Consider the following 13,981-nt stretch of genomic DNA (forward strand, 5'->3'; position numbering starts at 1 on the left):
AAGACAGGATGCTGGGCTAGATGGACCATTGGTCTGACCCAGGATGGCCATTCTTATGCATCATATACTTATGCCCATACTTAACTTTTAAGCATGTGAGTAATTTTGACTTTAAGCATATGAGTAGTGAAACTACTTCCACCTATAGTTTAATGTTTGTGAAATCTTTTGCAGGCCCGAGAGCCAAGTAAGTTTTAGGACAGGTGAGAGGAATTTGTAAAGTAGGATATCTCCAGCACTTTTAAAATTAACTACAGGATATACATTTTCTAAAGCCAGAGCCTCACGTACAGAGGGAAAACCCAGAATTGTTTTTCAATTAGATATAAAAGCAACAGATCCTTCTGATCCACCACAGACCTTTCTTCATTACAAATCAGTAGTTGTCCCAGCTACACTGGAAGAAAGACAAGATGCAATGGATGTGATTTAATTAGACTGCAACTTTATTCACTTAGAATATCTGGGAATAACCAGCAATAAATTGTTTTGAGCAGATCATCATTAGTTCCTTGTTTCCCCCCTACTTGGAAGAGTTGCTGTCAGCCCTCTTACAACCCAACCTGGTCCCAACCAGCCTGTTTCTGGGCCCCCTCATATGAGAATGAATGGGTCTCGAAAAAGGACGGGAAATTGGCTCCCACCTGCACCAGATGTTAGGAGCCCTGAACCTGCACTTCTCCAGCTTCTTTAAGGGATGCTTTCTTCTAAATCCCCTTCCAATCCATTTTATCTGAGAACCATATCCCCTCTGTGAGAAGTACCTCCACTAGACCTCTTCCACAAGGAGTGCCCCCATCACCTGAACCAGCCACTTCCTGTTCCTCCCTGCTCTGTCCAGGTAGATTCTGCTCGCCACCTCAATTTGCAGAAGGGACCCCATATAAGGGCAAACAACCCCTTTTCTTCCAACCAGCTGGACAAGGACTCACCACATTCAGTTGCAGTGAGCCAGTTTCAAACGCTCATATAGCATACAGAGTTGCTTTCTTTTCCCTTATGTGTTTCGGCAAAGGAGTTGTTTATATACATAAATCAAAATTAACAAATGTTAGTTCTCTTGTATATTGTACAATCTATTTTAAGTGCTATATATTCAAATTCTGACTAATCTGTGTCTGCAGTTTTGCAGATGCAATCAGTTGTGGGTGCATAGGAATTTAGAGATAAGAATTCATTAAGCTCTCCGTTGCATGTTCGTAAAATGAGTGTAATTGTATGCTGAATTCATGAACAAACACTGAAGTTGAATATAGATTGAGTGCATATAGTCATGTAATTTCATTATCAAATTAAACATGCGTTTGCATACCTAACCACTCTAAAAATCTGATCCTAGATATCCAACTTCCTGATTTCTGTTTGCAAAGGTTTGTATCTACAGTTGGTCTGGAAAAAGGATAAACAATGAGGTGGCAAAGTTTGCAGATGATACAAAATTACTCGGGATAGTTAAGTCCAAAGCTGACTGTGAAGAGTTACAAAGGAATCTCACAAAACTGGGCTACAAAATGGCAGATGAAATTCAATGTTGATAAATGAGAAGTAATGTACATTGGAAAACATCCCAACTATACATATAAAATGATGGGGGCTACATTAGCTGTTACCACTCAAGAAAGTGATCTTGGAGTCATTGTGTTTAGGTCTCTGAAAACATCCGTTCAGTGTGCAGCAGCAGTCAAAAAAGATAACAGACTGTTATGAACCATTAGGAAAGGGACAGAAAATATTATAATGTCACTATATAAATCCATGGTACACCCACAGCTTGAATACTGCATACAGTTCTGAGCAACTCAAAAAAGATATATTAGAATTGGAAAAAGTACAGAGAAGGGCAACAAAACTGGGGTATGGAGGGGTATGGAGCATCTTCTATATAAGGAGAGATTAACAAGACTAGGACTGTTCATTTTAGGGCATGTCTACACTTACCAGTAGATTGGCACTGCTGCAATCAATGCATGCCATGCCAATCAATGTCAATTTAGCGGGTCTGGTGAAGACGCACTAAATCGATGGGTGAGCACTCTCCCATCGATTTGTGTACTCCATCTCCCCAAGAAGCGTAAGGAAAGTTGACTCTCCTGTCGACACAGCGCAGTGTAGCCACCGCAGTAAGTGGATCTAACTGCACCGACTTCAGTTACATTATTCGTGTAACTTAGATCGATTTACTGCGGTAATATAGACTAGCCCTTAGAAAAGAGACTGCTAAGGTGGGGGATATGATAGAGACTTATAAAATCATGAATGGTGTGGAGAAAGTGAATAAGGGAGTGCTATTTATTCCTTTACATAACGTAAGAAGCAGAGGTCACCCAATGAAATTCAGAGGCAGCAAGTTTAAAACAAAAATAAGGAAGTACTTCTTCATGCTATGCACAGTCAACCTGTGGAACGCATTGCCGGGGGATGTTGTGAAGGCCAAAAATATAACTGGGTTCCAAAAAGAATTAGATACGTTCCTGGAGGATAGGTCCAGCAAGATGGTCAGGGATGCAATCCCATATGCTGTGTCCCTAAACCTCTGACTGCCAGAAGCTGGGACTGAAAGACGGGATGGATCACTCAATAATTGCTCTATTCTATTTGTTCCCCCTGAAAAATCTGGCACTGTCCGTTGTTGGAAGAAAGGATATTGGGCTAGATGGCCCATTGCTCTCACCCAGTATGGCTATTCTTATATTATGTTCACATTTCAGATGACTAGATAACTCTATCTACAAATGATTGAGCTTGTAAAATTACAGGTCCAAAATTAGTTTGGTTTTGAAAATACGATGGATTGGGAGTTTGGGGAAAGGAAGGAAACTTTTAAAATTTGGTCTCTGAGGCACTTGAACGTCTGCCTCTGTGAATTCTATGCAAAGTTTAGGCTATAATACTACCAATGTTGTATCAGGAAATCAATGGAAGTAATTCTGCACGCATCTGAATTAACCATCAACCTTTCTACAGTGTTTTTCTTAATTAAATTATAAATATACACAGTTGGACACTGCAGCATGAACACACCTCTTGTCCATGTTAACTAAAAGAAGGGTCTTGGCTATGTTTCATTTTCTTATGAGGAGATGATACATTTTAAATATATTTTATAGATTGTGAAGTTCTTTTGGTGTGTTTTAACATTTACCAAATAGGCTGCTTTTATGAGGAATTTCACAATGCTGTTTGTGTGCTTATTACATGCTATGCATATGCTTGCCATATCCTGTCCTATTTTCTAATTAACTAAGAAACAAGTTACTTGCTTTTGGCTGAGAGAATTTTGAAAGCATTAAAAATTATTTTAAAAAAGAAAAACTTTCCAAATACTTATTATTCAACTATTTTTCAAGTATAAGCAGCTAAATTTGGAATAACACAGTAAGTTTTTCATTTCCTAATTTCTATCCATCACAAAGTATGCTGTGTTCCAAAAAACTGATTCCAGACATGGTTATCTTAGATTAGTTATTCATTAGTAGCCAGGTTTTTGCAAAATTGGCAGTAATATTTTTTTCCAGTAAGCAGCTTTCACATGCAGCATTCAGTAAGCACTTTCTTACCCTGACAGCAACACTGCAAAATGTATGCAAATATCCTATACAAATAATGTTGTTTTATTCAAAATATATATATTATCTTTCTTTTGTTGCTTTGTAAAAGCTTTTAGTTTTGGCAAACAATGTTGGTGGTATATAAACTATATTTATGGCCAGATTTTCAAAAGAATTTATTACCCAACAGCTCCCATTTAGGACCTAAATAAGTGCCCTGATTTTAAGAAGTTCTCGGCAGTGAGCCGCTCTCAAGGAGAAACCTTGCCCTAAATAGCGTACTTCTTAAGGGGAGCTTCTGGATGCTGAACACTTTTGAAAATCTGGCTGCTTCATTTAGGGCCCTAAATGGGAGTTGAGCAGGCTTGAAAATCTGGGCCCAGTGGTATATGCTAAGTACTTCAGAAAATCTGGCCCTCAGTCAGAAAAAGCTAACTGAGTATGAAATCTCCATTAGGTTTGGTGTCAACTGTAGCATTTAATCATGAATACAGTTTTCCCACACACTTTCATTTGTTTTCTGAGTAAATTCTTTATGGGATATAAATGAGGATTTGTGCCTGTTCAATTGAAAAATGTTAAACATTTTACATCGGAAGACATGGGTGAAATTTTCTTTTAAATCCCAATTCCTTGTCTCTTGATTCTTGAGATGTTTCAATTTCATGTTGTATTAATTGACAGTAAGGCTCTGTAAAATGCTAAGTATATTTTAAGGCTTTCTGCAATAACAAATCGGTTAATTTAAATTGTCCCTTGGACATCTCAAGTTATAAAAAAAAAAGTTGTAGAATTGATCTTTACTTTGAACATCTCTGGTCTTAATTGCCTATGTTCCTTGTTCCTAGATGTATACATTTACAATTAGCCACATTAAAACGCATATTGTTTGCGGGCACCCTGCTTACCAAATGATCCAGATTGTTCTGTACCAGGGACGACTTCTTCATTATTTATCACTTCCACAATTTGTGTGTCATGGGCAAACTTTATATCAGTAATGATTTTGTTTTCTTTCAGGGCATTAATAAAAATGTTAAAATAGCATTTTAGAAAAATAGCATTAAAATAGAACTGATCCGTGTGGAACGCCACCAGCAGCTCACTCATTTGAAGACGATTCCCCTTTGACAATCACTTGTGTAGGGTTAGTTCTGAGTTCATCCTTATCACTGTAATAAATTGTGTAGCTGGAGTGAAGATAAGGATGTACTTGCTTCTCTTTCTTTATCTTTTCATTTTAATTCAGTCCCTTTTCTGCAGTATACTGCCATGTGGGCCACCTTGGCAATGAGCAGGAAAAGTATTGCCAAGAAGAAAATTTGCAAAGGCTTCCATATGGAAAAATCCTATATACTTTAATAAGGATGAAACCAATCAGGTTCTACAGAAATTAGCCTGAAACCAAGGTGTTTAGTACAGAATAGAATCCGTTCTATAAGACTTTTAAAGCAACCTATATAATTGAATGGAGTATTATACTCTGGCTATGTAATTCTACAGATGTGGAGAAAAGTCATCATTCTCTATCAAGTCCCAAAGGCCTTTTCTGCGAGGGTTTATTCTAAAGCTTTTGGATTTACACGTTGCAGTAGAAAAAATGGTTTTTAACATAAACAGAAGAGGAAAAAAGCTCAGTTCATGATATAATGCAGCCCCTTACCTACCGAATTATGAAACTTTGACTTTTCAGGGTCTTTACCCCTTCATTTGAATATCAGGAAACTGATTTTGTTTTGTGTTTCTTTTTAATTAATACTCAGTCCAAAAATCTTTACATTTGGGAGGGGGAGTTTAGATCTGAATTTTGCTGTGCCAGTCCAGATTTGTGCCTTTGGGTTTTTGCAAAGGCAATTCCTATTAACATTAATGACAAAAGGCCCACAAAAGAAAAAGCCCAGAATATCTTACATATATTCTCTGTCTGTAACAAAAAAAAGTCATTTGAGTATTAAAACATGGAGTATTAATGTTCTCCTATTCTTTCCGATTATATTGTAGCTGCCAACACGGTGATTTTACCATTCAGTATCTGCCATTTACTCTCATTCCTGAATTGAATTAAATCTGTTGAAATAGAAAAAACATTCAGTATTTTTCAGTACTTTCATAATGGCAGCAGGGGAACCTAGTGACATCTCAGAATGGGGAAGCAAAAATGACCTGGGAAGTTAAGATCAGAACCAAGTTACAGGAGTAGATTAAAATCCCAATGACAGATAATTCTGCTTCCTGATGCTCTTCCAGTCATTGCAGGGGAAGTTTAGAGTGCAGTTTAAACTTGATGCCTATGAAAAGAAGAAAAACTTTTTAACATAAAAATAGCTAAATTACATTGTGGTCTCAGTTTCCCCAGTGTTAACTTTTAGTTGCATCCCAAAAGCTCTGACAAGTAATTAGATTATCCTATAGAAAAGGGAACTCTGACTCCCAAGTACCAGGAGAAGTATATGGTGCTTGAAGCAGATACTCATCTAACCTGCTGTCAGTTTCAAACTCAGTTGAGTAGCAGCTCCTTTGGCTGGCTGGAGTCTGCTAGGGCTGTCGATAAAACCCAGACAGAATGGTAACTGGAGATTACTTAATTCACTGAGCAAGAGACAAATTGTATGAAATTCAAGGTTTTATTTTATTGTTAGCCATTCAGGACTCTTTTTTTTTTTTTTTTCTACAATAAATGAGCTCATTAGACATAGATGTGCACAATGGGTGACTGATAGAACAACTTGACTCTTATTTTTAATATAGATTTAGTATAATATAGATGTTGATAGTATGATTATTTAAATAATATTTGATTTTTAATTAGAGAACATAGTCATGACTGCAGTGCGCTGGACGTGATCTAAAACTGAGATCCCAACTTGTGCTAGCTAAAGATCCCATGGCAACTTAATAAGAAAAAGTACCAATGTATAGTTTGAAACCGTCTAAGAGCCTAGCCCTGTGAATATTGTCCAGAGTTTACAACCACAAATAGTCATATTGGACCAGAACTTGGTCCCTGCTACAGCCACTTTGAGCTGTCCTAATCAGGCTGATATGGATTCTCTGTGAGGGCTGTGGAAGGATGTGGCCAGAGCATCTCTACACTCAGGCAATCCCTGTCTGATATAATGGCCCCTGGGGAGCCATTAGCAGCTGATACAGCTAGCACATGCCTGGGGCTCCCTCTTAGGTCCTGTGCCAAGCACAACTCGAGGACCCACGGTCTGGGGACACGAACCTCACTGGAACTACCCAATTACATATAACCATTACATCTGGTAATATTACCAGGACTGGACCCTAAGTTAATAAAACACTTTGGATCCCTCAGTGGAAAAAGTACATATAAATATAAGATATTGTATTGTTGTTATTTTTATTCTTATCAACTCCTGATGATGGCAAGATGTCCATGTACTGAGGCAGCCCTTTAGTTTTAATTGGATCCTTTTACTAAGAGATAATCAATGTCTTTTTTCACCTCCGAATTTCCTTTTTATTCCAAAAGAAATCTGTATTTCATATTACTGCCCACTTATCTTAATTTGAACTTTTATTTTGATCACATAGTAGAATACTCAGTTTACTTAATAATTCTGTTGTTCCCTTGACAGTGCTTGTTGCCTAGACTTGCTGTTTTTTGTTACCTTACATGAACCATTAATTGGAATCCAATGTTCTTGGCAGGAGAACAGTTGCAAATGACAGTGTCATACATCTGTGCTTACTGTGGGCCTGAACCAATTTTCAAATGCAAATAGAACTTCAAAATAAAATCACAGTGCTAGAATATGGTTTTGGATACTGTTTGTTGCTTGATGTGTACAATAAGATAAACAGTTCTTCAAAAGCAAGGCTTCCCAAGATACCACTGAATGTACCTTTTTAGATGCATGGGGTGCTAAGATGTTTACTATACTACTGTTCTACATTTCTCTTTGGGGCAGGGATTGCTTTGTTGCTTGTACAGCACCTAGCACAATAGGGTCTTGGTCCATGACTGGGGCTCCTAGACACTACTGCAATACAAATAATAAAGGGTAGTGATGCAGCACTCTCATTTTGATCCTCCATTTCAGCTCTCAATAAGCAGCAATGCTATCGAGAGTATTCAATGCTTGATTCAAGGGGTTAGTTATTTGGGTGAGAATGCTGTATGGAAACTTCAGTTATAAAAGGGAGAAAATCTAACAGAGGATTCTGGGGTCAATGGGACATATTTTGCCTGCCGAGTTATGCACCCAATACAGTCTGATCTTTAGTAGGGTGGCCCTGGAAACAGCAGTGTTCCTATTTTCAGGCCTGCCCCAGGGACCCTGCCAGCTTTACAGGAAACAGTTGCTTTAGCCCAGTTTTTGTAAATAGCCTGAGCAGACTCTGCACTTAAAGGATATGTCTACACTGCAATTAAAAACCAGGGTTGGACTAAGGGTCTGTTGAATTGTGCTGTAGATCTTGGGCTGGAGCCCGGGCTATAGCACCCTATGAGGTGGGAGGGTCCCAGAGCTTGGGCTACAGTCCAAGCCTGAACGTCTACCCCGCAATTAAACAGTCCCTTAGCCTGAGCCCGGCAAGCACAGACTAGCTGCAGGTTTTTAATTGTAGTGTAGACACGCTCAGAGAAGCTGCCAGACACCTGAGCTGGTGAATTTGATAACCAGTGAGATGAGTGCGAGTATGTCTAAAAAACCATGTACCACATAAGGTACTCAAATATCAGAGTGGTGAGCATGATAAGGGTATGTCTACACTGCAATTGATGGGGATCGCATTAGGTAGGCATACCTGTGCTAATTGTAATCTAGCTTAATGTGGCTAAAAATATCAGTGAAGATATGGTTTTAAGTAGAAAGTAATAATTACAAAAACAGTGTCAATGATGCCTTCAGAGTTTTTTGGCATCTTGGTTATTTTCATTGTATATCAATTTATCTAGCAAATGGCTTGGAATGATTTGCAAAAAGGAATTTAAAACCAAAATTGGGGAGATAGAGACTTAAAAGTCAAATATGGTTTGTTAGTTCAGGAGAAGTTTATATAAAGCTGCTTAGATAAATTTGGAAAAACTCCAAAAGGCCCCTCTAGTAATCTGATTCTTTACAGCTAATGAAAGAGATTAATTCGCAAAACTGGATGCCCGTATTTCCTTGGCTTTAAGCATTACAGAATGAGACCAAGATGACATAGCTCACGGGACAGCAGTGAAGGAAAGATGCTCCATCTCTGTTCAATTATAAATAGATCTTAAATAATTAACGTATTGATCATTTCAGCATTTAAGACCTATACAAATTCTAAATAGTGATTGTATCCCAATCATAGCTCAGCAAGATGATTACATCTGAGCTGCCCTGTTTTAGGTTAAACCTGGTGAATAAAAATCCTGATCAAAACGCACGAAAGCAAACAAACAAGACTGGGTTTATCAAATATACCTTGGAAATGTTCAAAACACGATTCCTAAATAACACTGGCCTTATTTTCAGAGGCTGCTGAGTACCCGCAATTGCCACTGAAGTCAGTGATAGAGGTGAAAATCATCTCTGAAAATCAGGCCATTCATTTAGCTACTTAAATATGGATTATGCACCCAACTTTGAAAATATTGGCCAGGGTAGACATCATACATGGGAAGAGACTAAATACCCCAAACGGGAAACCCCAAATACAATTTCGGTGACTGGCAAAAATAAAATAGACTTTATTGCTTGAAGAACAGGAGTACTTGTGGCACCTTAGAGACTAACAAATTTGAGTATAAGCTTTCGTGGGCTACAATATGCTCAAATAAATTTGTCAGTCTCTAAGGTGCCACAAGTACTCCTGTTCTTTTTGCGGATACAGACTAACACGGCTGCTACTCTGAAACCTGTCTTTATTGCTTGAAATTGACATTTCGTATTGATGAGAAATAAGCTTTCTCTGAACTGAAAATCAGAGCTTTTGAGCAAATAGTATTCTGAGTATTACATACTTTGAAAGGGGACAGTTCACTGAAAACTAAAATATGGCTGATTCGGGCCCCTCATTCTGCCACCTGACATACCTTGGTTCACTTTTATGCCTAGTCTCTGCCCCTCAGCTGACAAAGGCTGAGGGTACTGGAGAGGAAACCTGCTTAATCCCTGGAGGAAGGAAGTGTTCACTTCACCACTACGAATAGCTGTACTAACAGTTCCAAGCCCACTATAGACAAGGATGTTAGCTTTAAGGGATGAATTAGCAAAGCTCTGTGAAGACCAGAGAGGAGAATATCCTTATCCTGCAAACACTTCCATTCATGCTTGACTCTACTCACATGCGTAGTCCCATTGGCTTTAGTGGAAATACTTACAGGTGCTTAACTTTACATATGTAAGTGCTAGCAGGGTTGTGGCCCTATGATCCATATATTGGTCATCACAATATTTTGCTGATGAGGCTATGCTGAAGACGCAAAGGATTTTGATGTTTTAATTGAAGAGAGTGGGATTTATTTTTATTCAGGTGTTGCAATACCTGGCACGTTTTGAGGAAGATTATTAATATCCTCAACCAGTCTCTGCAATGTTTCAAATTTCTTGACTAAGCATGTCTTCATATATCATTGTACTTCACCAACTCTTGGAAAGAAGAGAGTGTTTTACTTGTCAGAACTTGATTGCTTCAACTATGTTTTCAGTAAAATCAGTCAGCACCATGTTGCCTGAAAGTCTGAATCTGAAAAAATCTAGTTCCAAATGGACTGCTGTTGTGAAGTCACTCAAGATGAGAACTGTTGTAGACTCACTGCTTTTGAATCACGGTCATAAATGCATTTTAATAACATTCAATAAGGATATTGATTTGCATAACCTTAGAGAATTGTCTCATGCTCCATAATTCAATTCCTTCAGCAATAAAATGGGCCTGTTTTTCAAGATTTGTAACTCATTTTAAAATGTTACATTGGAAATGCTTTACAAAGGGTGCAGGGGGAAAAAATAATACAAATAGTTTTTATTTTTCTAAAGGGGTAAACAAGGTGGGAGTTCAATACCAAGTACATGGTGAGCCAGCATTTACACAGTGAAAAAAAGCTCCGTTTACACAGCTGAATTTAAAGCTGTGAATCTATTTGTTTGAAGTGCAGATGGATATGAAAGTTAAGATAGAGATGGTTGTATTGTGTTATTTCTGTCCTCCGCTTCCAACTCCATTTCTAGCCTTTCTGGGTTTTCATATGTCCTTAGAGGACTCAACACAGAAGAGTTATAATAAAAGGCTAACTGTGGATTTATTTTTCTGTCATTTAAAACAAATGCTTCTTTCTTAGGGAGTTGAACGCATTAACCTTCCAGGCCTCAAAAGTTTGAGAACTGCCCGCATTCTTAAGGAAGGCATGGTGCTGACCGTGGAACCAGGCATTTACTTTATTGACCGCCTGTTGGACCAAGCACTCAATGATCCTTCACAGTCTTGTTTCATCAATAATGAAGTCCTGCAGCGTTTTCGAAGATTTGGTGGGGTGAGTAACTTCACTGGGTTAGGTAATGGTTCTGGCAGATTTTCTGCTTTGTCTTTTCATGCATGTGCAGGAAGAAATTTGTTCTAGAAAATGTAATACATTATGAAGGAAACTACTTCTGTAGAGGGCACTTAGTCAGTTGAGTCCCTAAGCCCAACTGCGTGCTTTCTAAATTCGTACTTTAACTCATTCACCTCAGATTAACTGGAGGTACATTTTCTTCACTGATAGAAGTACTCTCCTCCATCACTAACAGGCTGCATGTTAAATAAATGGCATGTCTACAGGGCGAGACAAAGAAACTTGTATATTATGAAACAAGATACCAAGGTTCATATTGCTGACTTAGTTTCTCTTCAAACCTGCAACACAACGAGAAGTGTTCACTTCTCCTACTGTGGAAGGAAAGCCTTGTGTTCCTTAATCCAGCATGGCGTTAGTAGAGAACTGAAAAAACCCTTTGAGCAGGATTATAGTTGTCATGAAACCTGTGCACCAAGAATGGTGAGGTTCTATATAGGGAAGTTCAGAGTTCATGAGCGTGTAAGTTTGACCTTGGCTGCTCAGGCTCCATATTGCAAGGCCTACCTGGCAGATTGTGCATGGAGGAGGATGGCTGTCTCAGAAAAGAGGGTATGGAGTATGAGTTTTGCACCACTAATGACCCCAAATTATCATTTACATCCTAGTGGCTGGTGTGTATGTGAATAAGCAGAGGGACTCATTCCCATCATGCTGTCTGTGACACTTCTCACGTCACTAAATTCACTCTAGAACGTTTAACCGGTTAGATGCCTTCAGATACGTTTCTCATTAGCAAAATTAGCATTTTTGAAAGGTGTCAGATTGACACTCTGAAGACTGTAAGTCCTATGTTCTTCCACAGTCAAGAAACGACACAGACAGTAGGATTTGAAGCTTTCCCTTGTCAGTATATCCCTTAATTGTTGGAGAGGCTTTTAGTTCAGCCGGCACTCCTTGGCTTGTCTGCTGAGACTCTCAGCAAGGATAACACTTAGTGGCAATTGTGGTGGTGATTTAGGAATTGTCTGTATTGCTATCACCAACTAATTTATCATAATCCACCAAACAATCATCTGCTAGTAACAGCTTCACCACTGTTGATCTAAGCTAGCTTTGAACCGCCAACCTAGAAACAAAAGGTTCCATATTCCATTACCAATCCTCTGAGTCATCCAATCTACTATACAACTGGCTTTAAAAGTACTATATCCAAAGTATATAATCTTATCACACGATGTGGGACTTTACCCTCTGGTGTGTAATTTGGGATGTTATCTTACCTTGTTATTTCTTTTGTCAGTACTTGCCAGCCAGTCATGATCCTGATGAATGAAAGGAGTGCGTCATGTTTAACTCTGCATTTTCTAACTTTGAGCGTGTCATACTGTATTTGACCCTTAAACCTGTTTTAAAGGGACACCGTAGACGCCCTTTCCCAGTTAAACACCACCATAAAAGTAGGCTGGGTTTTTGTTACTTATCCCAAGAACAGACTTTGGGAACCATTTAGTAATTGGATTGAATCCTGGCTCTCTTATCTTGGAAATATTCAACCAAAACCCCCATTATTCACTGTATTGGTGCAAACACCCCAAAGGAGGAATACATGTTTGTGTTTTAACTCTGCAGGACAGAGCAGGTGGGGGGATACATGGACTCCCATTGTGTGTGTTTGGAGTAAAACAGTCCATTTTTTGCTTGTATCCATGAGCCCAGCATTTCTAAGTTGTTGTCCAACTAACTTACTCTTCATGTGTTGAACTGTAAATGTTTCCCTCCAGGGGGTTCCATGAGCCCCCAAGATCCAATCCCTTCCCTAATTTTTGCTTTATCTCCCTTAATGAGGACTGCTGTTTCCATCTAAGAAGATCTGGATTGGGCCTCTGAATTTGCCAAGAGGATTGGTGCACAGGAAAGGATTGAGCACCCGCCTCAGTTTCCAATCGTCACTTATTATTTAAAATAACAAAACAAACACAGGTAGCTTAATTCTGTCCAGGAAAAAAAATTGAAATAAGTTCTAAAACTGAAATACATTTAAATTTTACAGCAAAGTTTAAAAGTAATACAATAAAAATACCTTGACAATCCTTCTAATTCTAACTCTTAACGTGATTCCTGGGAGATGAAAGATACTCCCCAATGAATGTTACTTAGTTCTTAGTAATTGCATTCTAGTTTATTTCCATTTATACAGGCTGAGTTAATACCTCTTCCAAACACATTTGAGGAGAATTATCCTCTACAAACTAAAAAGATCTCAGAAAGTTGTCTGCAGTACTAATAATTGATGATAATGTATGAGGCTCATCAATATAGTGTCTGGCTTTACTTTACAAGACTTAAATTGAATAGCAAAAAACCTATCCCAAAAAAGGAATCAAATTCCTTAATTTAATACTGCAAAGCGTAACTTAGCCAGTAAGAGACAGGAGGAGATTCCAGAACCTGCAGTGAGCACGTAAATAAGTGGCCAGACTTTCAAAACTGTTCAGCACCCAGCACTGTTTTCTGTGGGAGATTTTAGGTAGTGAAACTGTTGAACAGCTCTCAGGCATGCTTCATCACATTCTAAATGTGGTCAATTGAAGGCTCAGACATATTTCTGGCAAGAGCAATTTCCATAGAAGAGGACCTACCACTGGGAATTCTTGTCTCCCAGGCAGGAACAACCTCTCTCTCATCCCTGCCCATCCCAATCAGTAGAGAAACTGAGCCTTCGTTAGTCTTTTCTTCACTAATGCTTAGAACTGGCCAAAGAGAGGAAGCAGAATACAAGTAAAGCTCCAGGAGAAAGTAAGAAGAGACAACACAGAGCTCCAACGTGGGTGCCCAGTGCTGGGTTTACAGTGGCTCCATGGAGCTGGGACCATGCTCAGAAGGGGCCCTGTCCTGCTCTGCTTGCACTGTGTCCTGAGACACCGCTGGCTCCCCC

General features: G+C 38.8%; 1 protein-coding gene across 1 annotated transcript in view; it reads left to right on the top strand.

Moving 5' to 3' along the window:
• Positions 1-13,981, top strand: part of PEPD (peptidase D) — a 210,261-nt gene that overhangs the window by 189,912 nt on the left and 6,368 nt on the right. Inside the window, exon 14 of the mRNA XM_034788453.1 lies at positions 10,831-11,022. Within this exon, the coding sequence (XP_034644344.1) occupies positions 10,831-11,022 (192 nt within the window). The remainder of the gene's footprint in view (positions 1-10,830; positions 11,023-13,981) is intronic.

Source organism: Trachemys scripta, chromosome 13, assembly GCF_013100865.1.
Source record: "Trachemys scripta elegans isolate TJP31775 chromosome 13, CAS_Tse_1.0, whole genome shotgun sequence".
Lineage (NCBI taxonomy): Eukaryota > Metazoa > Chordata > Testudines > Emydidae > Trachemys > Trachemys scripta.